Here is a 25,040-nt window from a genome sequence, read left to right on the forward strand (position 1 = left end):
GCACTGGAGCCTTCTATTCTCCAGGCTGAATAACCCCAGTGCTCTCAGCACTTCCACACAGAACTGCTCCATCTTTCTTCCCAGCTTTGTGGCCTTTGGACACACTCCAACAGCTCCATGTTCTTCCTGTGCTGAGGACCCCAGAGCTGGACACAGCACTCCAGGTGGGAGAGAGCAGGGTAGAGGGGTATTTAGATGCTGCATTCAGTTAAATTCCTGATTATCCATTGGGTGGCCTGACAGACAAATATGCCAGAGGCTCTCACACTCCTTCACCAACCCATGTCAGTTGGCTTTATAGTCTGGCCAAAGCAATGTCCTGGGCAATATCCTGAGGTGGAGTCAGAAGCGGGCAGCAATGAATGGTTTTTCCTGGTATGCCAATTTTGGAGTGAATTTACACAAAACCCAGAGGAGCAAGCCAAAGAACCACCTATTCTGTCTGCAGGCAGCTCTCCTAGACTGAGGCCAACAGCTTCAGACAGATGAGACTTTCCTCACACAAGCACCATAACTCACGAGTGCCACCTTGCCAGCCATAGGCCTGATTTGTGCAACATCCACAGAAATGACAGCTCACCTCCACTGGCTGCTCTCGCTGCAAGCCACAACTTCCCTGCTTGTTTCTGCCCAATTGCCTGGACACTGGCAGCAAGCCTGGCAGGAGACAGGAATGACATCAGAGCTGGCTAACTCAGTCTGTTCATCACCTAACCGAGCAGCAGTTCAATCATTCAGGCACCCAAGTGGCCATGGCAATGTGCTTCAGGAAACTGGGGGAGAAGAAACTTTTCAATCAGCTCCTGAAGCACTGTATCTAATAAAGGGCAAAGATGAAGAGTTAAATTTTTTGAAGTCAAACAAGTAGCAAGAAGGATCTCAAGCGTTCAAAGCCTCCTTCCATATGTTAGTTACCAAAGAACTGCCAAACTCAAGGTAGGTTATTCTCTGGCCAAGGCAAGATTAACATGTCATTCAGAAATGCACCAAACACATTTTGCTTCTTCTCTGGTTAGAGCATTTTAGAGGTAAGTCTATAAATTACAAACTACTTTATGCATATATGTATATACACACACACACATATATAAAATATTCCCAATACCTATAATAAAATGGACTCAAGTCACAAAGTCAACAAGTAATAACATATAAGAAACATATTTCATATTTGTTGAATGAAGGAAAAGCTGTTGTGACTTACACCAGAATTATATGGAACTGTTAAATCTATGAGAACTTCATGTATTCTGCTCAGTCCAGTTACCAAGAGCTCAGAAATGACCCACTGCCAGATTTCTGCAGTATGTTTTACATGTTACAACATCCACTTTTCAACTTGCTGTTAGGCACCAGTAAAGAACAATCACAGTAAAAATGGCTCAACAGTATCTCAGTACAGTACCTTATGTGATTTTATACTCATTTAATGAAAAAAAAACAACTTCAGGCAACACTAGGAAGAGCTCTGAAAATGCTCTGCTGGTTATATCTGTTTGACCGGTTTTTTGGCAGCCAAATTAGGTTTACTGAGCCATTAAAAGGAAGGAAAAGAGAAAAGCAAGAGGCAGCAAAATGACCACGTGCACAGATAGCAATTCAGAGCAGGAAGTAAAGAAGGAAAAGGTGCAGTAAAGATCATGTGAGGTGGAGGCTGCTCAGGCCTAGGTGAGACAGCTCCAACACTGCAACCTCCCCTGCTGAGCACACATTCAGTGTAACCTGGGGCTCTTCCTGCCCACCTCTGGCAAACATCTAATGGTACTGTTTGATTTGAAGTGCTGAGGACACAGATGGCCTTTGGGATACGCATCTGGCAAATCACGTCAGTTACTCCTACTGTAACCCAAATCCAAGATACCTCCTAGTAATTGACAAATCCTGGTATTTTCATTATACCCATTGATCATAAAACTGAATATGAAGGATTTTTTTTTTTAAACTCTATTATTATTCTTCTTCACAGGCCACTTGAAGGTAAACTTCATCTACTGGCTTACAGTTGTAGAGAGATGTGTTTTAAACTTGAGAAACCAGAAGGGCTAGACTATGAAGGCATGTGCTCTTAGAAATATTTTTAATAAAAAAGGAATGCACGTGTACAAATGAAAATTTCCATGTTAGAAATGTTCTGTTGAGTTTGCATTAACTCCAGGAAACCTAAGGCAGGGTGAAGAGTCAGTCTCCTGCCCTTGGCCAGAAGCCCAGCATGACCTATGAGATGTGGTGAATACTGTTCAGCAGTCTCATTCACAGAGTTTTCCTCACTTGAATGCTGGAAAAATAATTCATCTGCAGGCTAAGCAAGGTAGTAAAGGAAAAATTAGGTTGGCTGGAGGTTGGAGGAAGACTCAACCCTGGGTAAAGAAGAGATGGAGGCTTCTGTTGACAGCTTGTTCAGTCCTCAAGCTTGAGTCTTAGCTTTTTTGCAGGCTGGCACTGCTGTTTCTTCCTCCTCAACCTTGCGAGGCTTCTTCACCGTGTACACGACGCCACAGGCACTCTTTCGAGTTTCTGGAATACACAAGCAGAAGCTGCAGTACCAGTACCTCAAATACTGAAATAAAATACATTTAAGGCATACTCAATTCAGGTGTCCATGCTCCAAACCAGAGCTGGACATGCTGAGCAACTAGCCAGTCAGCACACACAGCAGGGAAGCAAGCTGCAAGGGCAGGAGCTCGGGATTCACTGCATTACAGAGTGGAGAAACTACCAGGGGAAATAAAATGGTGGGTGTAGAATTATAGCAAACCAAGGAAAACCAAGGTCTGCAGGGGCTGAGGAGCTGCAGAGACACAAAACCATAGGAAACCAGGCTTAGTCAGTTCAATAATCACAGGACACATTCTTGAAGCACTGTCAAAAGCACTTCTAGCCAAACATACTGTTCTTAAAAAAATACTAAAAAATGCATTCACATACCCCAGGATTCTTAGACTATGTGGGCACAACTGTATTGGCAGAGGATCTCCTACATACCAAGGAAGTATTTTATGGTATTCAAGAATTTTATTTACCAAACTCTCAACATTATCATGAAATACTGGTCAAATAACCTACTGAGCCCAATCCAATTTTGTAATTACTGGTGGGAAGCTTCTCTGCAAAATTTGAGTTAGAAGAGATTCCCTACAAATACTCTATTAGCACAGAGGCTCTGCAAGAACCCTGACAAAATATATTGACTTATTCTGAGCTAGTATCCTCTCTGGGACAAGGGAAATGACACTTGCTATTTAATTTCACAGGTAAGATAGATGACAGGCTTGAGAAATTCCACATAAATTTGATAAACTCTATATTGCTATGTAGATGAGCAGCAGGCTGGAGGAGAACCTGTTGATTTTGCCGTGAGTTTGAAATGATCCACACTGAAAAGTGAGTCAGAAATAATCCACATATGAAAGCATCAGAAAGGGACATGACTAAGGTTGCTTCTGCACATGCAAATGCAAAAGGGAAATGCAAAACACATGCATACCCGTTTGTTTGACATCAATCATTTAGTTTTTGGCAGCATCACCAGGATCAGCATTCAAACCTTTCTGAAATGGGATAGTTTCACTATGAAGTACAGCAGCAGGTCCCTACTTTGGTTCCACCATTTATGACTCATTAATGTGGTTGCACGAGTCCTCCAGCACAGACAGCACCATCAGTTCAGCCACTGATTTGCCAACATGACAACAAGGGAAAATCAAACAGCCTTGCCACACAAGCTCCTCTTCATGCATTGGACAAAGAAGTAAAACCCTGATCTGACTTGTTCTGTAAGGTCTCAGAGAATATACATCAACAATAACTTAGTTTAAGAAATGCAGGTTACCTAGAGGAGCTTACAAGTGCTCACCTCCATGCAGCATGGTGGCTCTGCAGTTGGTGGACACAGCTGCCTTTGCTTCGCCTTCTGACAGGCCAAACAGCAAACCTCTGTCACTGCTGCTCAGGATCAAAAACACACAGGAAGCAACACACACAACAGGGAAGGCTCTCTGCACGATAGTCTTGCTTACTCTACAAATAACCGGGAATTAGCAAAGCTGTAACTCAAAGTGACATTTTGCATAAGGTTACCCAGAAGCAGAAATGAGGCACCCAATTCTCCTGGCTGCAGTTTCCCAGCAGCCCTCCTGGAAAGCTCCTGGCAATGTTGCTTCTTTCCAGACAAGAAGCTGTACTTTTGAAAATAAAAGTCTGTCAATGCAGAAACATTTTAGATATGCATAATTCAGAAAAGAAATTACCCCACAGAAAATTTCAGTTTTGGGGACAGGGCACTGTCTGATACAAAAGCATTATGCTGAAGCTTCCAGCCACCTTTAGCAGGGATGACACCACCTTAGCTATGTTAATTTGGGTTGAGCCTGACTGCTCATTTTAAGAGGGAAGAAAACGTGGTGCATAAAATCCTTCCAGGCCACACAGCCTCCCACGTGGTTCTCATGACTCAGAGCACGCTCCTTTCCCTTCCAGGGACAGGCCAAATATGTGCTTCTGGGGTGGGGAGAGTAATAAAAATGCATCTGAACTCCTAAAAGAAGGGAAGAAAAGACACTCTCCTTTGTTTCTAGAACACAATCACTTATTTAACATTACATGTGTAACTAAGGACTGGAAAATCCAGAACAGAAATAGTTACTGCTCAGATAGGAACTTCTAACATTACATAAAAACAATTTATAGCTTCTGCTACCAAAAATGTGACACTTAGTATCCGAACTAAGTAATAATTTCTCATTTGGTTCATAGTGTCCTTAGATTTTTATGGGTTTTATTAATTTCTCCATTTACATCCACACAACATCAATGCACATCACAACAAATCATTCCTGTAGCTGAACACAAACATTATTAGTTACAGTGACTTCTCATGCCAGCCCATGACCAAGATCTGTTGCTCCTTCCACACACACTCAGAGCCCTGATTCATTGAATGGGTCACCAACAAGTGCCACTGTATAAAGTTCAAGGACTGTAAAGGATGGAAAGAATTTCAAAAGCACTTTAAACTTTCCAATGTTACTACTAACTGCTGCCTTTGACTTTGGGAAAGGATACAGATTAGCCACATCGTAAGGACCTCGGAGCTCTAGAGGCTAAAACAAAACAAAGAAGTTTGGATTTGTGAACGCCTTTGATGTCAAGCTGACAGTGTGAGCAGGCAGGACAAGGCTATCAGATAGGCAATATTAAATTCTATATAACAGCAAGCTACTGAAGATAACAGCAAATCAAGCAAATACCACTATTTTGGCAAACAGTCTCCATCTGGGAGAAAACTGTCATGGAAAATACCACAGCAGCAGCAAAAAAAAAAATCCCCCAAAAACCAACAAAACAAAACAACCAACCAAAAAAAAAGTCCCGAAACTCACAATACAATTCCTTATTAATGGCAACCATATTTAAACTTACAATTTTTATATGTTTAATGTGTAATTAAAGCTGTATTTTCAGCCACAGATAAATATTCAAATTGTTCTGACTTAAAAAAAAAAATCTGGGACTTACCCTTTCAGCTGCACTAGATATAACTATGTTCTGGAAAAGAGAACAAACATTCATCTGTCGGACAGCATCAAGAAATGAAAAAAATCAGCAAGATGCAAAAACCTTTTGAGCATTAGGTATTTCAAGCTCAGAGCCAAATTAAACATCAGAGTCTCTGATGCCCTCAGATGAACTCTGTCAGGGTGGGAAACTTAATTTGGGGACATGATAAATTTAGTTACTGCCCTGTCCCCTACACCGATGGGGCACAAGCACAAGCCCTCCCTTGCAATTACAAACCTCTAACAGCCAGATAGGAGATTAGTAGGTACATCACATTTTAGAGGGACAGGCTAAGCAGTGTAAGTGTCCAGAGTGATGGCATTAAGCAATCACCTATCAGCCTGTATCTCTCATAGTGGACTTCAAAGTGCCCTTAGGGGTAAAGAAAAAATGCAGAGCTGCAGGCACTGTGTTAAGAAGTGTCCCCTTTATTTACACCAGCTGAAAAAGGCCCCACATAAACAACAACTCACCCTGAGCTGTAACAGAAATGGATTCAGGAGTCCAGGATCCCCCAGAAGCAGCTTACAGAAGGCAGCTGTGCTTTCAGACAGTTTGGTGCTCCCAGAGTTTCAGCCTGTACTGTTTCAGTACCACTCAATCCTAAGCATTCATGTTAGCCTTGACCATACCCATACTGGTTCAGAAAATGTATCTGCACTTAGGCAGTGGCTGCCACTTTGTGCCACACACTCATTTCCCTCAACACTGACGCCCCTATGAAAATCACCAGGCAGAGAAATCTTTCTCCCTTCTCTCCCAAAAGGTTTCTGCAGAACAGGTATGTGACTACACTGGGGCTGGCAGATCCCACAGCTCAGCTGCCAGAGCTCTTCTGATGCTAAGCTCCAAGGATGCTCACCTGGGGGGAGCCTGTTTAGCTCAGGTGGTAACTCTGCAGCAGCAAAATCTCCTTGCACCTTTTATTATACTGAATAAAAGGCCTTGGGAATTCCTGCTTGAGTGGGTGAGAATTAGAATTGTGCTGAGGCAGAGACAGACTTTCCCTCTCTGACACCAGTACCACCAACACATCACACCATCTCTGGTTTCAGGGCGGGGCTTTAGATCCCTTCCCCACACTGCTTTGCTCCCCCTGCCACTTCCCCAGCACAAAGAGCTGGGCAGGCACTGGAAGAAAACGCCCTGTGTGCAGCTAGATCTCAACAGCTGAAATACCTGTGTAAGACTGACTGCATGTTCACAGTGTGCCCAAGGTTTCCTCATGTGCTGAGGAGAAGAGGATGGGACAGATGACTCTGCTTCACCATTAGGAAAGCCAGAAGCAGAAGCAATATATACATCAAAGTGACTTAACAGCACACATCCTGATGGAGCCTAGGACATTTTTTTTCTGAATAGTTCACCTTTAAAACGACCACACTATGGATCCCAAAGGTGCTTTTGAGCCTAAGTGGTGCTGACTGCAAGAGTTTGCTGGGAAAATTCAAGTCTCCTGCCCCAAACTGTAGCAACTAATGCCTGTCACCCAGACCCAGAGAAGCTCCCAGAGCAGCTGTATGAGACATCTCAAGCCAGCACAGGATTGTGGATCACTGCTGTGCATTGGAGATATGTTCTGCCTGGTTCAAGGACAACTGGCTTTCACCAGGGGAGGGGTAAAATGGAGGAAGAAGACAAGAGCAGATAAGAAAAGCACTGCTGGCAAATGAAGAAGCAGCAGGAAAAGGCAAGAGCTAGAGGGAAATCTAAAAGGCAAAACACTATCTCCCCAGGTAAAGCAGACAGCAGCTGCTCAGTACACTGCTCCAGGCAGCCTCCAACTCAGTTACCAAAACACGGGAGGTGAGGGACTGTGGCTATAAACACCTTCTGCCTGGCAAGGCAGGGGAGTTTCTCCTTCATTCCCTGCACATTTTAATGTTTTATAGACACTGCTCAATGCCAGCTCTGAGAACACAGGTTTGTCTTCCCTGCTATAATAGAGGAAGAATAAAAGGATCCAAAAGCTACTACAGGTTCAGCAACTACGTGTTACAGAACATGAGCGTTGCGTGCCAGGTGCCAAAAGAAGCAGCCTATGGCCCAGCCATCCCATGTTTCATTTAAACAAGGGCCTCTACCTCAATGACAGAGGCAAACTCTCAGTAAGGGCTAATAACCATCTTTGCTGGTTCACAACCTACTGAATCTGGAGGCAAAGAACAAAGACAAGCTAGCAGTCCTCTTCCAGTGCCCAACAACAACTTGTCATGTGCAGCTCCAGCTGATTTACCTTCCAGTCACAGATGAAACCCTAGACTGACAGATGCAGAACGAAAGGGCACCGTGCACAGATGGAGCACCTGAACATCTCACTTGCCCTATCCATGACATCAACTCAGCTGGGGCTCTCCAGTTCATCAACAACCACGTGAGAAGCACATCCTGAACTGCACAGAGGAAAGAGGAGCAGTATCAAAAAGGGAATTCCAAGGAAAGTGGTCTGGTGTGTACAGAAGTCATGTCAAAGTCAGTACTTCATGTCATTAACTGCCAGAGCTGGGCTTCTCAGGAGAGGCTGTGCAAATACCTACCTCATCTGTAGCACCAAGGAAATGAATCCGTTTGGCCCACCCTGCTGTTCTATAAAAGCTGCCATGCTTGAGAAGAACTGAGGTAATAATGGATCTACTTTTAATTTACCTTCCAAGCTCTACATCCCACTTCAGATTTTCCAAATCCAGCTTCTCTGGACTAGCTACATGTGGCAGAGGCCATTTACAATACAGAAGGGGGAGCTACAATTTCTGTTAAATTTGATATGACCCCCTATTAAAAAGCATGGCCTGAGAGGACACAGCATAACAGACAGCTTAATGTGGTAGTTATGAAAGCAATGGGTTACAGACATCTCAAAGTTACTTCTTCCTTGGGTTTCAGTAGCATGGAAGAATGCAGTTCATCTGACTAGAGCAAAGCCTTGGCTGACAGCCACCTAGCTGTTTGGTCTATTTTGGACACAGAGAATTTACTTGTTAACAAAACAAGGTTTCTACTTGTTTTCTTATTGTTTTCTAGCCCCCATATTCAAAGTAGACAGTCAAAAGAACTTTTGGTCAATGAGAAATATAAAATGGAGGATTTTAAAGAAATACATGAACTCCAGTTCTAGTGCAAACCTTAGATATCTGGCACTTTAATCTCCCTCCATCCCCTCCTACCTTTGTTTTGGGAATTGCATACCGTAACAACACATGGGTTGTTCTGGAAAAAGAATCTAACAGCTTGACAGCTTAAGAAGAAAGCATGCAGTGGTGCAAGACTGGAAGTATCTGGAGCTACAATGATTGTGTCCTTGTGTTAGTAGGCCAAGATTTAGTTACAGCTTCAGATGTCCCAGCATCAAATTCATTTAAAATGGCTCAGTCTGTACAACTCCAGAAAAATTTGAACTGATTTAATTACCTTGTTTTCATTTTGAGAGCTTACCTTTCCTTTGCAGATCTGCATCAGGCTGATGGCATTTGAAATTGTGTATCTTCTCATAGTAGAGTCTTTGATGGCAGGTGTGTAAAGAAGTTCAAAGTAAATGCCTCGATCTATTGCCTTCACATGAAAGACAGTGATCAAAAATCAAAAGGAGGGAAGCCTAACGATCTGACAACTGCTGTCTGTTACTGATGCAGCTTATTCTCAGTTTAACTGTGTCACATACAAAATAAAATAAGGCAGAATTGTTCCAGTAGGAACACAGCATAGCATGAAAAGAGAGTGGGGGAAGGCTTCACTGTACACCAGATACGTATGCATAAATCTTGCACGACAGATAAATGAGGTTTAACAAACAAATACCAACCACTTATTTGCTGCAATTGGCTATCACTAATATATACACACTGTCACAGAGTTGAGGACACAGATAACCATTGCTGGTTATCCGCTGTCTTTGAAACTTTGAGGACCCTATTCCCCTAGCCCACATCCTGCTGTAAGAAAGTTCACCACTTCCCTCAGCAGCCATGTACTGCAGATGAAGAATTCCTCCTTGCACAAAAGCAGCAACGAGGACCCTTCTTCTCCTGTCTCACAGCATACTCTGGTGTTTGTGACAACTTTAAATAACAGTGACCCACAGAAGAGGTTTCAAATAGTAATACTGGTTATATTTTAAGCTGCTTTGACACCCTTTGCTATCTGTCAAAATGCCTCACCAAAAGCCTAGTATTCTTGTTTTTGCAAACACCAGAAAGGTTAAGCAACTTGCACACAGTGTGCTGGTGATAAAGACACAACGTAAAGCCAGGAGTTCTTTGTTCCATGGCAGTCCTACATTTGCCTGAAATTATACTCTCTATTTACACAAATATTATTAAAATATGCTGCAGTGGTAATACTGTAAGAGTCCAGTAACTGAATACAGCTGGAATTAATCCAGCTCCCACCCAAGCATGACCTCTGTATGCAAGCACAACGGAAGCTATACGTGCATCAAATGTTTTACACAGAACTGGCCTGATAGCTGCAAACAAGAGAAGCCTGAATTTATGAAAACCAAACAGATGATGGCAATACACCAATTTCCAGACAAGGTGGCTTTTAACCTCATCCCTACCACTTCAGCTGCCTGCCAATCTGTCTGGCATCGTAACAACCAAAACTGACTGCCCCAGGACGCACAGACCAGTCCAACAGACAGACTGCCTTGACGCTGGGAGTATGGAAGATGAGAAGCAGCTTGCAAGGAAAATGTCTCCTAACACAGGCCTCTAAGAGCCACACAGTTCCTTACCTGGGCCAGCTGCTGTAGTTTTAGGCAGCTAGGGTACTTTCATACAGTGTTTCATACAAAATTGTTATTCCAAGTGGAATGTTGAAATCCTCAGTTTACCATAAATGCCAATGTATTATTTTTATTCTGTCTCAGAATTAACTATAGTTCACTTTGAATTTTTATTCTAGGTCAAACTTTATAAGAAAAGGAAGTAGGATTACTAGCCAATTCCAAATTTAAGTTTTTGAGAACTAAGTTCTACATCAGCCAAGAATGCCCACGTGGAATGAACCTTCACATATATTCAGAGGAGAAAACAAGTTCCTGTAAGAGTATGTTCAGATTAAGTTTTCTGGCAAACTACCAACAGCAGGCAGAACTATATTTGATCCACACTGATAGCCATCTTGGGTCCCACAGCACATATTTAGCAATGCTACATTTGGTTCATTTACCAAGACATTCTTTTGTCCAAGTATGGATTCAATACAGTTGTTTTTCAAGTAACCAGCACAACATCCTTCTCCTAAATTAACACTGCCATTCACATTTCCTGTCTTTTAAATCAAAGGGCTGTTTATCTGTTTTGACACAGCTGTACCATTTCTGGTTTGGGAAGCAGCTTTGTCAGCAATCACACCATTTAGCAGCACAGTGGCCTTAAGGCTCAGTTTCCATTCCTTGGGAACACCACTTCTGCCTTCTTAAGTGGGGGACAGGAGGAGAAAAAGAAAGGACATGCATCACTGTGTATTAAGTGCTGCAGTGGAGGCCTGAAGTGAAGGACATTTGAAACAAAACTATACATTATGCAAGAAAATAAAAGAACCACTTGGATAGGAATGGTGGGTGGAAAGCAATAGGGAATTAGACTCAAATTTTGTATTTAATGTCAGTCTAACAGCAAGAATACAATTTAGATATAAATTTACCATATTCACAGGGGGCCTTCGGAAGTAGAATGGCAGCTTTTCTGTTACATTGATGCAGACCAGATCCACATCTAGTGTTGTGCAAGCAATCTACAGCAAAGAAATAGGAACAGATTATTAGATATGCCAAAAAATGCATAACCAACTTGAGGTGCACAAATATTCTCCTTCATTTCTTAATGCAACAAATGTCTCTCCAGGGTGAGTTCAGCTTTAAAATTAAGAGGTTCTATGCCTTGCAGGTATGCCAATACACTAGCAGCATTTGAGACTTAAAACCTAAGTCTACCCTTTCTTACAGAACTAATTTTCCAATAAAATAATGGTCAACCCCAAAGCAGTACCTACTTCTTTGCTTTTATCTGACAGAGGGCATGCAGAAGCAATGCTGGCTTTTGACAAAAGAACTCACAGATAACAAAGACCAACCCCAGCTTAGAAAGGGAAGAGCCCAGGAACTGCCCCACATCCCATTATGCTCTGCTTCCAGTGCAGCACCTGTTCGTTTTCAGGATTAATTACTTTTACCAGAAGCAATAGAGAAAAGAAAGAAAAAAAGCAGAATGTGACTGTTGGTGCTGCATGCCATATACTGGAGACCAATCCTCAGAGCCTCCCTTTCCTGGCTGGGTGCAGCTCCTCCTGACAGCCACACCTCTGGCAGAGTCTGGAGACAGCACTGAAGGCTACAGTTTAAGAATTTAGCTTTGAATTCACTCCACAATTTACAGGTTGTATTAAGAGATGGAGGAAATGAACAAGGGGCAGAGGCTCCTCACTGAGATACAGGGAAAATTAAGGGGACCTAAAAGGGAGTCTTTGATTTACATTAATCTCATGCACCCAAGGTAGGAATTATATATGACTACTCTGTAAGGATGATTACACAGGGCCAGATTAACATCTGTAAGCAGTGTTGTAACAAAGAAGGTAAGATAGGATGGAGAAGTTGAAAAGGAATTTTCTGTGTGTAAGGGAACTCTCTGCACTCAGAAACCTGGCAGCAACTGCTCCAAATACACCTGGGCCAGGTGCCAACCATTCATCCCTCCTCCCACCAGCACAAAAGCAGTGGGGGCTGTGAGGAGCCCCAGGGGTAAGGGCTGCTCTAACACAAGGCACATACTGCCTGGCAAACTGGTCTTTTACCAGTTTGTTCACATGGAATTTGGATGGAGATGAGAGCAGAGGCCCAGCTTTAGGAATGTTTCTTAGCTGTTGATAGCACTCTCTCCTAGACAAGACAGCCACAGTACACATGCAAGCAAACCATAAGGTTTTTGAAGTTGAAATGTCTCTGCCAGGACATTCAGACTAAACTTTTTCTTCATGCCCTACCTTTATCTTTACCCTCTATTAGGCAGGACATGGGCTGCCTGTGGAATCTATGGCATAGAAATAGACTTGCAAGAGGAAGTTCAACCCTACTACAGTCAGCTTCCCTCCTTTTCTTACATGAGGTACAAACTACTACATAGAGGTGATTTATGGGAACATGCACAGAACAAATAGCTCCGAATCAAGCCCTAGAAAATGTCAGTGAGGTCATAAAAAATTCAGGAAGAGATTATGCCAAAAATTAAGGAAAGCAAGAATAGACATCAGACGCATGCAAGTTGCCCTATGTGATGAGAAATCAAGCCTTTCTAATCCACTCCAGAAACACTGGAAAACTCTTTACCATTTTGCAAATTAAGCACAGTGGGATAGGGGGTGACTCAAAAGCCAGGATATCTACAGGATTCCAGTGACATGAACTTTTCAGAAAATACCACCAAGGAAAAACAAACTGCGAGTCATATTCCTCACACATGAGGAATTCCTGCACTGTATGAAAAACTGGAGAGTAGATTTCTCCAAGAACTCTAATGTTCAGCCTAGCTTTGGCTCCCAGACAAATCAAATATGCAGTCAAGCTAAGGTTACCCTGCCTGCTGAAAAGATCTGAAGTGCAACAACTTCATCCAGAAAATGACATGCAGCAAGTTGCACAGCCCAGCAGCTGTCTGGCAGCACTGTGGGCAAGAGCCCCATCTGCTGGGAAAACTCCAGCCAGCCATTAATAAATACATCTGCCACTGTCTGGATGCTCTGAACATTTGCTCTTTGGCAAAGGTTTTAGGGAATAAACATTGAAATTTGACTTTGCATTAAATCTTCAGAGATACATATGTAGGTTTTTTTAATATACTAGTGATGTGCTAAGTGCTTATGAACAGCACAGAGAGCGAACTAATATCATTAAAAGAATCAGAAATCTTAGAAAGCAAAATTTTTGAAAAGCAGCAAGCACAGACCCTATTACCTGGTGGTGGGCATTCCTGCTGCAGGCCAAAACAATCTTTTTGGGAGACTTAAACAAGGAGTCCAACTGGCAAATATGGCTTCCTCATCCCCTTAAGGATATAAATTATTTGAAAAATTTGAGCACATCTTTTAGTACATATCCCTGCCACATTCAGTCACAAAAGAGCTTCCCTGGCTTGTGACAAAAGGGCACAGATTCGTTTCAGGCCATGCTAAAATTGGAGTACATCTCCAACGGTCGTGTAATTTTTTCACAAAAACATGAAAAATCTTGTTCAATGGAGAAAATACAAGTGCCAAATTATTGGTGAGAAATATGATGCTCTTGAGGTAATGCTGAGTTACCAAAAGCCAACAGGAAGTTCATTTGCCATGCAAGATCCACTCTTGAAGGCTTTATTCTTAATAATGAAATATCCATGAGTTGTAAGAGCCAAAGTGTATGTGCTGAAACCCCCTGTATAAAGTTCCTTTCACCTGTGTAACACCTCTGTGAAACTGAATCAGCTCTCCACAGCAAGACATTCTAAAATCTCTAAAGAAAAGGCAGCCATACAAACCTGCCCTGAACGTGAAGGATGAAGTCTTTCACCTCACGCAGTTTGCAAGAAACGCACTTGGGTTCCATCCCCAGCTCCAAGTGCTGCCAGCATGGAAGCAATGAAGATAATCTCACTGACAATCCTGCTTCTTTCCTCACACCCTGTCCATCACCTGCCAGAGTGTCAGCTTCACCCGGCACTGTCTGCACTGGGCTGCCAGAGCACAGCCACCCGCTCTGCGCTGGCACAACTCTCCACGTGGCTGGCTGCTGAATCACTCTGGGAAAGGGGATCTGCCTGGAAAACAGCTTGGCAAAAACTCTGGTTACTGCTCAGCCAAAAGCAGGCTCCTCAAAGCAAACTGCCAAGCAAGCAAACAGCCTCAGCAGCAAAGCAGACAGGGACCTGAAGAAAGGAGTGGCTGCTTATACCAGTTTAAACGCCACCACAGCTGGATGTGCAACTGCAGCAGGAGGCATGATATGGCTGAAAATAAACAATAATAACCCTTAAGTGAGAATACCCTTTTCCCAAAAAAAACAACACAGCACATCCTGGCTGATCACCTAGTTTCAGGTGCTTGTTTAAGCACATGATAAACTGATTGAGCTCACTTGAGAAGTGAGATTTTATACTATTGCCAGAGATCAAAAGAAAGAGGTAGAGAGTGGAGCAAAAAAATATTTTAAACCATTTGCCTCTGTCACACCCTAAAGAGTCCTAAAATCTTTCAAGGGAAATAAAATTCAGAAATTAGTTTCATTTCGCTGTAACTCATTATAATAAATGCTTGAATTCTGCTGAAAAATTCTTTAAAGTTCATATTTGACAGCCTCTTGCTTTGTAGTTTACTTGGACAAGACTTAAAATAGGAGGTGAAATAATGTAGAAATACAAAACAGAATAATACAATTTTAATGTGGCAAAACAGGTACTCAGCAGTGCTAAAAAGTGGCTTTAACTTATTTAAAATAAACAACCACCAGAGTCAATTTTAAACTGAGAAGCTCCCTTTGAAAGCAAATTCTTCAAAGAAACTCACTTTTTTTTGCTGTCCCCATCCCTTCGTCACACTGCTTTAAACTGCATGCCTGCCTACTGCCTGCCAAGGCTAAGAGAGATGGAACACTTCCACCTACTCACCCAATTCAGACTTAATGCTAATATTTAAGAGCTTACAACAGGTCAGACATCACAATTTTGGGTTTTGAAAGAAAAATTCTGACAAAAACATAACTTGCTTCAAGGTGCACCACCCAATCAGAACATTGATGTCAGCTGTTATCAAGTATTTGAGAACAATTTAAATAAAAAAAAAGAAGGTGAACAGCTATGAGGTAACTCACAGAACCACATTAGTTTCACTTTAAAACCCTTCCTAGCATTTTTGAGACCAGGAATAATTAGTTCTAACAGAAGATCACAAGTGCATTTTAGGGAAGTTGTCAAGAGTTTGAGAAGTTGAAGCTGAAGACAGAAGCTTTCTACATTATGATAGTACACATATATTGGGGGGAAAAAAGGATGTTTTCTCTCCTCACTAGAGTACAAGGCACATAAAGGCAACCACAGTGCAGGGCATACAAATCCCTTAATCAGGGAGACAAGGTAGATGTTTCAGACTTTAACCTGTCACCTCAGGGTCCTGCAGCCCTCTGCAAATCCTCCCAACCCCTCAGCCTATCAACTGACCAGGCAGCCTATAATGTTTGATTAACTCCATGAGGTCTTTATAAAATGGGAAATAAAGTCAAAACAAAGCATCTACTTAAATTAGCACAAGGCACTAAAGGTTACTGAATGAGCATTACTGATGAGATGATTGTACTTACATGGAACAGTTTCTCAGTTTTTGGAAATACTGCTATGATGTCATATAACCTTATATTTGCAGATGTTGACCTCTATAAAAGGAGCAAATAATTACTATTTTGAATTCTGACAGATGTCAAAGCCATACACAATGATTACAACCAAAACAATGAGAAGAAAAATCCTTTTTCCCTATCAAGTACTAAAACAAAGCCAGTAATCATCCAATTACACAGCAGGTTTCTACAATGAAGTCATTCATTCTCAGTTTGAGGCTTGTCCCACCAATTTACTAAGACACTCACATTTTTTGCTTTGATCTCGTAGCACGAAAACATAACCAAAACCAAGGGTTGCTCATGGTCTTCTACTTTATGCACAGAAGTCCAGAAACCAAGGAACAGAACTGTTGTTCCATACTGAGAAATGATCAACAGATGCCATATGCAGTCTTATAAGTCTGCATCTCCTCATGATCACTCCACATGATCACATGCATCTCTCGTGTTAGAGATGCAATCTCAGACATCACTGCTGAGTGCCCTATAAATTCCAGGATGTTGTCCCCATAGAACTTCCGAAATTTCATTCATTCATTAAGAAAAGGAAATAAGAGCTGCAAAATTGATTGCTGAGTATACTTACCAGGAGATTACAGTGGGAAGGATCAGAAACAACAAGTGTTAGCCGGGTCAACACTCTAATTCTTTTAGATGTCCCCTACAGAAAAAAAGAATAATATAGAAACAATTAAATAACCCAAAGCAAAAATTTGTGGTAATTTCTACCCAGTCTGCTATAAAAAGAAAATGGTGTCATGCTTATAGTCTTGCTATACTAATTTTCTAAAGTCTGTATTTACACTTCCCTAATTTACATTATCTCTTTGATATTATACCTGTCCTTACAAAGAATGACTTACTGTGTTTCTCTGGGGAAAGATGAATAGAAATGGAAAAAAAAGAAAAACAACCATGCAGAAAAATTGAGTGTTTTACTATTGTTATGATTCCCCAGGCAGGCCACAACTGCAAAGAAAAGCAGTTCCTGAATTAATGAATGTCAGTGACCTGAAATATATTATTGTATTTCTTTATATGCAAATTTTGCTCCATCAAAACCATGAAGTTATTTCCAAAACTTAAATGTCAAGAATTGTACTGTTATTTATTAAACTACAAGCAGATTCAAAATTCACACAAAGCAAATTCTTTAATAATTTCTAAAATAATGAATAGAGCTTACCCTGATGTAAGCTCTTACTATTCTTCCAATGCTTGGAGTTTTAACCATGAAATAATGGACAAATGTTTCTTTTTTAAGAAACATTTAAGATTAACACCTCATACACAAAATCACATAGACAAACACACAAAGGTAAAAAAGGGTAACTCAGAATAACAGTATATATATAGAATCTAACTAGACATACTTGTACAATAGGTAAAGATGGAAACAACTCTGAAGGGGATACTGGCTTGATGATTTCCTTGAAAGAGAACAGAACAAAGTTATTAAAAATGTCATGGGTTAGGTTTACATGTAAACAAAAATTGTGTTCCAATCTTAAGAAGAAATTTACCACACTAAGAAAACTTTTTTTGTGGGACAGTACAAGAACCATATGAAAAATTAATCCAAAGGCAGTTCTACTGAAATATAAAATGGGAGTTTTGTTACAAATAGAGAGATTTGTACTTGTGTCTAGATGTGCATTCTGCAACTAAAGCTAGCTAGAAACATGCAATAAGGCAGCAGGTTTACTAAATGAAACACAATAAGAACAAATAACCCCAAGAAAAATTACCTGTTTCTTTTCTTTAAAGTCGATGACATGATTGAGTGCAACTGCAGAATACCCCACTGAAAAACACACAATAAAAATATATTGTCCAGTAAACAAAAAGGAAACAAATCCAATGAGAAAACAGTAAAATACTCATTACTTAACTGTCTTTAAGTTAATAACCACGTGCATGTTTAGATTTCACAGTATATTTTAAGAAGACTGGTTCACCCAAAAAATGCTTTAAAATAGAAAAAAAAAAATCTGTTTGGCTTTTAGCACAGCCCAGGCCTGTCTACTCTTACTCAATGGCAGAGCTTTATGAACACAAATACATGGGCTTGGTGTCCCCAAAGGTCTAGCTTAGTTTGGCCCTGTTTATGACTTTCGCTATGGAAAACTGCTAAGTATACTCAGGACAGCTGTTAAAACTGCAGACAACGCAGAGCCGGCAGAGATACTGCTGTCGGAGAAGGCAAAGCGAGCAATTCAAAACGATGCCGACTACACGGAGGAGAAGGTATCGTTCAAAGGGCTCTGAGGAAGATGACAGACTCGCCAGGGGCATTTAAACCACCCGCCCCAAACACCGGACAGGCAGCACGTGGCTGAACAACAGCTCTGCGGGAAAGATCCCAGCCCTAAGAAACTGCAGGCGGAAAAACTTGTCCACGCTGGGAAAAAAACAACTGTTACACTGCGGTAAACAGGCAGAGGCAGAGCTGCAAGGCGCATCAGGAGCTTCCCCTGCGACCCAGTCCCGGGCAGACCCAGTCCCGGGCACTCGGCTGGCAGAAAGCGGCGGGCGGAGCGCACAGAGCGGAGCGGCGCTGGGGAAACGCGCCCGCGGCGGGGCGGGTGGCGAGGGCCGGCCTGCCCGGAGGGAAGGGAAGGCTTGTCCCGGGGAGTCCGGCTGTGCCCACCCCAGCCCGCAGGCTCCGGCTGTGCCTGCCGAGCCAGGGGAGCCGCCGCTCGCGTCGCGCTGCCCTCCTGGCCGGGGCCGGCCCGCGCTCCCCAGCTCAGCCCCACCGAGCTCCGGGCCGGCCCCGCGCCCTCCCCGCTCGCAGGACTCACGGTGCGCCGCGGCCTCCAGCAGGCTCTGCAGGGACTTCTTGTCCGTTCCCTGCGGCAGGTTGAGGTCGGCGAAGCCGGCCATGCTCATGGCGCGGCGGGCGGGCCGAGCCCGGGCACGGCAGCGGCGCACGGCGGCGGCACCGCCCCTGCCGCCCGCGGCAGCCTGGGCCCTGTAGTCCCGCCCGTCCGGGCCACACGGGGCCCTGGCTGCCTCGCCACGGGGCTGCGGTGGCCGGGGAAAGGCTGTGGGGTGATGGCTTAGGCCTCAGGCGGGGGCCCGAAGATCCCCCGTGGTTCGTCCCCAGGCAACGCACCCCGGATTCTGAGGGACACCCCCCCGGCTCTGGATCGCCCGGCTCTGCCGCTCTCCGCCGCCGCAGCGGCGCCGGCCGAGGCTCGGCGCGCCCCTCTGAGCCGCCGGCTGCCCACCAGGTGGAGCGGTAGCCCTGCTCCAGCGGCGTGTTTATCCCCTGTGAAACTGGTTCAGCTCTGTCTGAACGTTGCCAATAAAAATCATAACCAATCTTTTCTATTTATAGTTTTACAGTTATTCTCTTTCCTACAAAGGCCCGAGCTGCCATGTCAAAGATATCCCCTGACACCAAAGAGGACAGAGGAATTCTCACAGACCGATTAATCAGATACAATTTCACTGTGTAGCACTGCCACAAAAAGTACTAATACTGTTCTAAGGCTGACAAATAGCACAGAATGTGTAAAATACAAATGGAAATTCTCGGTAAGCGGTTTTTGGTGACTTAGAGCAGCCGCTGAAAACAGCAGGTCTGCAATGCCTGTCCAACTTCAGGTGGCCAGAGCGGGGGGGTCCTTCCCTTTTTCTGTCTTCAAGTTGAGCTAAATGCTCACCAGTGGAAGTCTGTGGAGTATCTGGAGCCCTGAATCCTTAATAAGGCAAAAATGCTTCTAACCAAGGCCAAGGCTGCTGCCAAACCCTGAACATCCCTCCTTACAGGGCCGGACCTTGATGCAGCTTGTGCAGGCTGTGTACACGGGAATTGTGGGGACCTGGGACTCATTTCTACCAAAGAGATCACTTGGTTAACACAGTATGGCTGAGAAACAACAGTGCTTTCTTGGCGTGTTTCTGGACTTCCTGTGTTGCAAATACCTGGGATGGTGGTAGCAGAGAAGCTACCTGTGGCTGCAGACACTGGACTAGGAGTTGAAGCAGCTTTGACGGTCAGTTGAAAACAGCTCCCACATCTGTATGGCAGGAAAAATCCACATCGCTCTGAATGGGATAAAAACCCTCAGCTGGTAAACCATTGTTGTTCATGCCACATCTATGGCAGCATTTTTTTTCTTGATAATATTAGCTCAAGATATTTCAGTAAAGAAGCTCTGTTTTAGTCCATCTGCATCTGTAAGGTGCTTGCCTGTGACATCACATCAGCCAATACTGCTTCTCTGCCAGCCATTTGAACAAGCAGCACAGCCTGAATGGTATTGCCAAGGTTTGTCTTCGATGTGTGTGAAAATGGAACAGCTCAAGATATTATTCCAGGTTTTCTTTGGCTTAGTGTTTGATGTAACTTGATTGTCTTAATGAATGTAAAAAGCGATCCAGAAGCACGTATCAGTTATTTCTGAATGGCCCTACTGCAGCAGTGTTCAGAAATATACAGACTTCCACTGGTGAGCATTTAGCTCAACTTGAAGAAGATTAAGCAGCCTTTGTGTTTGGCAGTATACAAGCAAAAGAAACCCTTCTTTGAGGTGCTTAAAATGGAGGACATTTAAACAGATCTTCACGCAGAAGATCTGCAGAACCCTGCTTGCTGTAGTGGTGTAAGAATACAAGTACGAAGCACTTTTGGCACCAGGTATCACGAATCGTACTCAGAGCATTGCACAGCTTTATTATTTAGATATTATTTAGATATTACTGCTTTTATTTACATGAGACCCAGTGGTCTGGGGCGAGCTTCCTTATGGCCCTCACTGTTAAGCTGCAAGCTTTCTAACATGCTTTGTTTCATTGCAGTCCTGAAGTTCTCCTTGGTGAAAACAGATCTCCTCACTCCAAGTGTTTCTTTCCAATACACTTAGACCTCAAGACAGTCCTTTCAGTAAATTTTAATGCAGAAACTGTCACAATTCTTCTAATAGGTTTTCGATGGGTAGCCTTGTGCTTTTGTTCTGCATTTGGCACTTTTTGGGTGCTAAGATTTTATTTATTACTATCTACCTCAGCAACTCAGTAACGTGAATGTCACAGTCACTTTCATCATAACCTCATAATCTCCAGTGTAAAGGTACAGATGGAGTTTTCAGAGTTGGGAGCTTTCATTTTGAGTGATACAGAATTTTAAGCATAAATGTCATCTTAATTGTTCATTTTCTTTTCAGATGCCAGCTTGTCATTGTTAGTATTTGCTGGTTCCAGAAAAGGGAAGACATAATTTCATATTTAAGTTGCACAGATGAAAGTATTTATTTTGACAATGGTAAGAAATGGCCAAATATGGGAATAGTTACCTCTCTGTTTTACTGCCACAGAGTGATGATGATTTATCTTCACAAAGACAAGAAAAGGCAGAAAAGAAAAGTGCAGCTGCAACATATTTGCTAGAAATTAGACAAGTGTTATTTGCTAAACAGTACATGCTGGGAATAAAAATCAAGGTTTCAGTAATACCTCAGAAAGAAAAAAGAAAAGAAAATAAAAAAGAAGGAAAGGAAAGGAAAGGAAAGGAAAGGAAAGGAAAGGAAAGGAAAGGAAAGGAAAGGAAAGGAAAGGAAAGGAAAGGAAAGGAAAGGAAAGGAAAGGAAAGGAAAGGAAAGGAAAGGAAAGGAAAGGAAAGGAAAGGAAAGGAAAGGAAAGGAAAGGAAAGGAAAGGAAAGGAAAGGAAAGGAAAGGAAAGGAAAGGAAAGGAAAGGAAAGGAAAGGAAAGGAAAGGAAAATATTACAGACAAATGAAAACAACAGTTCGAGGAGATAAGCTCTCTCAGGCAAGGAAGGACAAAAGAGGGGATGATAAGAAAGAACAAAAGAAAAAGAAAAAATTCTGATCTGATTATTTATTGCATTGCATACTCATGTTACCTTCCTGCCATGTGTACAATATTGAATGGTTTAAGAAGGGGAACCTTCAACTTTTTCAGCTAAGACGAGCAGGGCTATTGTTTCCTAGAGGCAGCTGTGTGAGGGAAGGTGTTATCATGCTGGGCTGTCAGCATTTTCTCCTCTGCTGCTGAAGCTCTTGCACTACATTCCTTGACCCATTTCAGTCAGGATCCTCCAAGTTAGCACAGACCTGCTGGAGGAGGGGAAAAAATTAAAGAAGATTTAACTACTTTGAGAGAGGGAAAAATATCAAAGTAAAAAGTTCTCTTGCAATTTTTTTCTTTTTATAATCTGAAAGTTTTCTATGTAACAATAATAAAATACCAAAGGTGAGATTTGCAAATAAAGTACATTATCAAATATTAACAAAATAGTTTAACTTCACTAAGTGCAGAAAGAAAAGGACTTAGGACAGAATTGGAGGTATATGGAAATATTAAGAGGCTTTTATGCATAGAGAGCCTAAATTACTCAAAGGACAGGATTTTACTAAGCCCAGTCAGAAAAATTATTTGATTATATTCTTTGAAGCCTAATGGAAGGTGAAAAAGTAATTTCTTGGGTAGAGAACAAATGTCAGCTTGTTATTCTTGACACCTAATTGGACATTTGTTTCACTTCTGTATTCTGTTTGGAACAAAATGTTAGAATTTTAAAATATGATCACTGAAGACAAGACTGGGAGGTACCCCTGGAAAGATGGACTCCTACTTTCATGTGTTGTTATTTTAAGTGCCTGGAATAGATGTCATCTCATGGAATGATAGATGCTCTTTGCATTTCCAGACACTGGCCATGTGAAACCCTCTAAACACTCACAGAAAGCACCTCACCGGATTCAGCCCAGCCTGGGAAACCAGAAGTTATTTTAGGTGTGTCCTAGGAAAAAGCTTTCAAGGAACATATTTTAGAGATGTGTCAGCTGCTTTGTCTTGCCAGGGTTTTTCACATCTTCTCTGCAATAGTACATAAATCCCTTTCTATAATGGTACATAAATTGATTTAAATTGCTTTGTTTCTTCAAAGGTAAGATTACAATGGCAAATTCAAAGAGTGGTAACATGGCCTTTGAGAAGGAAAGAAATCAGGTGATTAACTTGGAATGAACTGTAAGGGAATTTAAGATACAGAACAAAAGACAAAATTCAGTCCTACTTTTGCATTGGAATGGGTAGGAGTCATCTGTACCCTACCAAATGATCCTGTGTATCATCCACTGAGAACATTTAGAGAGTCACATCCCAGAAGGGGATTGAAAAGCTGTGGAGAAGAATGACTGATTTAATGAACTGTGTTAACACATTTGCAGGAAGCACCAGATTATAATTTGTTCTGCCTTAGCGACATTTTAAGCAACTGAAAAATTGCTTTTACTGGGAGTATTAAACTGTACAATTTTATCAGCTTTTGTGATAAGAATCTATTTTGAACAAAATTTACTAAGTTCCTAACTCCTTAGCTGTACTTCAGATGCTATTTTTGAAAAAAAATATGTTCAACCAATAAGGAAACACTCCCTCTCCAACATTTTTTGCCTTAATGTTTTAATTTAGGTATGTCCTTGCCATTTCTAAAGGCCTTTTTCTTCCTAATATTTGCTTAACTGAGGAGGAAAAAAGACTTCATTTATCACCTGGTGGGGTAACTCACCTGAAGCTCAAGGTTCATGAACACATTTTGGGTGGTTAACAGGGATTTTTATTTTGTGATTTCGTTGCTTTTGTTTTGATTGGACACAATAAAGCAATTAGCAAAGTGTAGGGAAACAATTGACTAAAGAGGAAAATGCTTTCAACTTGGTAATGGTCCAGGAGCTGCCCAACAAGATTTCATCCTTATCATTGCTTGTTTTATTATTGTAGTCAAATCAAGATGTGGGGGTAGTAGGGAAGGGCAGCAATTGAACTACCAAACCCTGCATTTCTGACCACAGGAGGCTCTGCCTGTGCTCAGTCTGTGTTCTGTGAGTCAAGTATGGAAGCCTCAGTTGATATGGATTTGTGTTTCACTAGTCTGTAGGACTGTCAGTTGAGGCTTTTGTTTGTTTTTTTTTTTTTTTTTTTCCCCAATAACTGGATACTTACTAGGTTTGTCTTCAAAGCAGATTTTAAAATCAGTATAATGTGCAACCATCCTGCAGCCTTTCTTACTACTGAGCCACACAAACAGTTCTTCCCTGTCCCGTGCATACTTAAATAAAACTTTCTATGTTGTTGCAAGATCTCCCTCATTTTAACCATATGATTATTGATACATCTGGGACCAACACATTTTATTTCCTTCTCTAGTTCATCTGGCTTCTGTCTCATGTTGAAAATGTGAGGGACACTCAGGAGCAGGTGTTGTTTCTTGTTTTTAGTCCTTACTGTTTGGCATGTTACTATATCAAGGGGTGTGATCTTCTGCTCGCATCCCATGGGTAACTCACAATTCAAACGGTTAATTTTCACCCCACTTGGAGGCAAGAATAGGACTTAAAGAATTGAGAAAGCTAGTGAGTCACAGAAATTGGCTTGTCTAAGAGTCCAGGGAACTTACAAGAAAAGCAGGTAATTCAAGCAATAGGAGTTTGTGGGTTTTAGCATTACAGAAGGAATTACACATGGAACATTGAGTAAATTCAAAATCAGGGTATAAAAATATGAATAAAAGAGAAAATATAGGCGATAGTATTCACATCAACTTATTATGAAGAAGAGTCTGCAAGCTTGGATACACAGAGAAGTGCTTACATACACAGGACGTGCCACAGGGCTGTGCTGGAGCCGGCAAACTGAGAGGCTCGGACCCCGCTCCGGCCGGGGCACCTCCGCCTGCGGTCGCCTGTGCGCCAGCCGCGGTCACCCGCCCGCAGCTTCCCGGGTGAGACCTGCGTACATACATACACATATACATACATACACATATACATAGACACACGTGTACAGGGTCTTCCCAGAGCAGCCTTCGCTTGGGGCGGCCGCGAAGGAGAAGCCACAGGAGGAACCGGCTCCCCGGACTGCGGGGAAGGGGCGCACCCCCACCTGCAGCTCAGAGGGCAGGAGGGAGAGGGAGGCGGAGCGGTTCCCATCCCGTCGCCTGTCGCCTTCGGAAAGCAGCCGCGGGTGGGAGCGGGCGATGGGCGCGGGTGGGAGGGAGCGGCCGCCACCCCCGCCCGCCCCTCTGCCCGCGGGCTGGGGGCGATAGCGCCGTGCCCGCCCCGCGGCCACCCGGGATGCGCCGCGGGCGA

The 25,040-nt window shown here is 42.7% G+C and overlaps 1 protein-coding gene and 1 long non-coding RNA gene across 2 annotated transcripts; one reads left to right on the forward strand and one right to left on the reverse strand.

Moving 5' to 3' along the window:
• Positions 1 to 2,058: 2,058 nt before the first annotated feature.
• RPP30 (ribonuclease P/MRP subunit p30) lies at positions 2,059 to 18,857 on the reverse strand. Its single transcript, XM_053984256.1, has 11 exons — positions 18,724 to 18,857; positions 17,671 to 17,726; positions 17,296 to 17,352; positions 16,509 to 16,583; positions 15,884 to 15,955; positions 11,203 to 11,292; positions 8,989 to 9,105; positions 5,515 to 5,544; positions 5,062 to 5,099; positions 3,854 to 3,933; positions 2,059 to 2,514 (listed from the first exon to the last, which is right to left on the reverse strand). Exons 1-11 carry the CDS (start codon positions 18,809 to 18,811, stop codon positions 2,405 to 2,407), a joined length of 813 nt encoding a protein of 270 aa, XP_053840231.1. The 5' UTR covers positions 18,812 to 18,857; the 3' UTR covers positions 2,059 to 2,404.
• A 2,198-nt stretch (positions 18,858 to 21,055) lies between these two features.
• On the forward strand, positions 21,056 to 23,962 carry LOC128810710 (uncharacterized). The gene is made up of 3 exons (XR_008438118.1): positions 21,056 to 21,191; positions 22,598 to 22,683; positions 22,838 to 23,962. It is a non-coding gene; the product is annotated as an uncharacterized LOC128810710 (long non-coding RNA).
• The last annotated feature ends 1,078 nt before the right edge of the window (positions 23,963 to 25,040 follow it).

Source organism: Vidua macroura, chromosome 8, assembly GCF_024509145.1.
Source record: "Vidua macroura isolate BioBank_ID:100142 chromosome 8, ASM2450914v1, whole genome shotgun sequence".
Classification (NCBI taxonomy): Eukaryota; Metazoa; Chordata; class Aves; order Passeriformes; family Viduidae; genus Vidua; species Vidua macroura.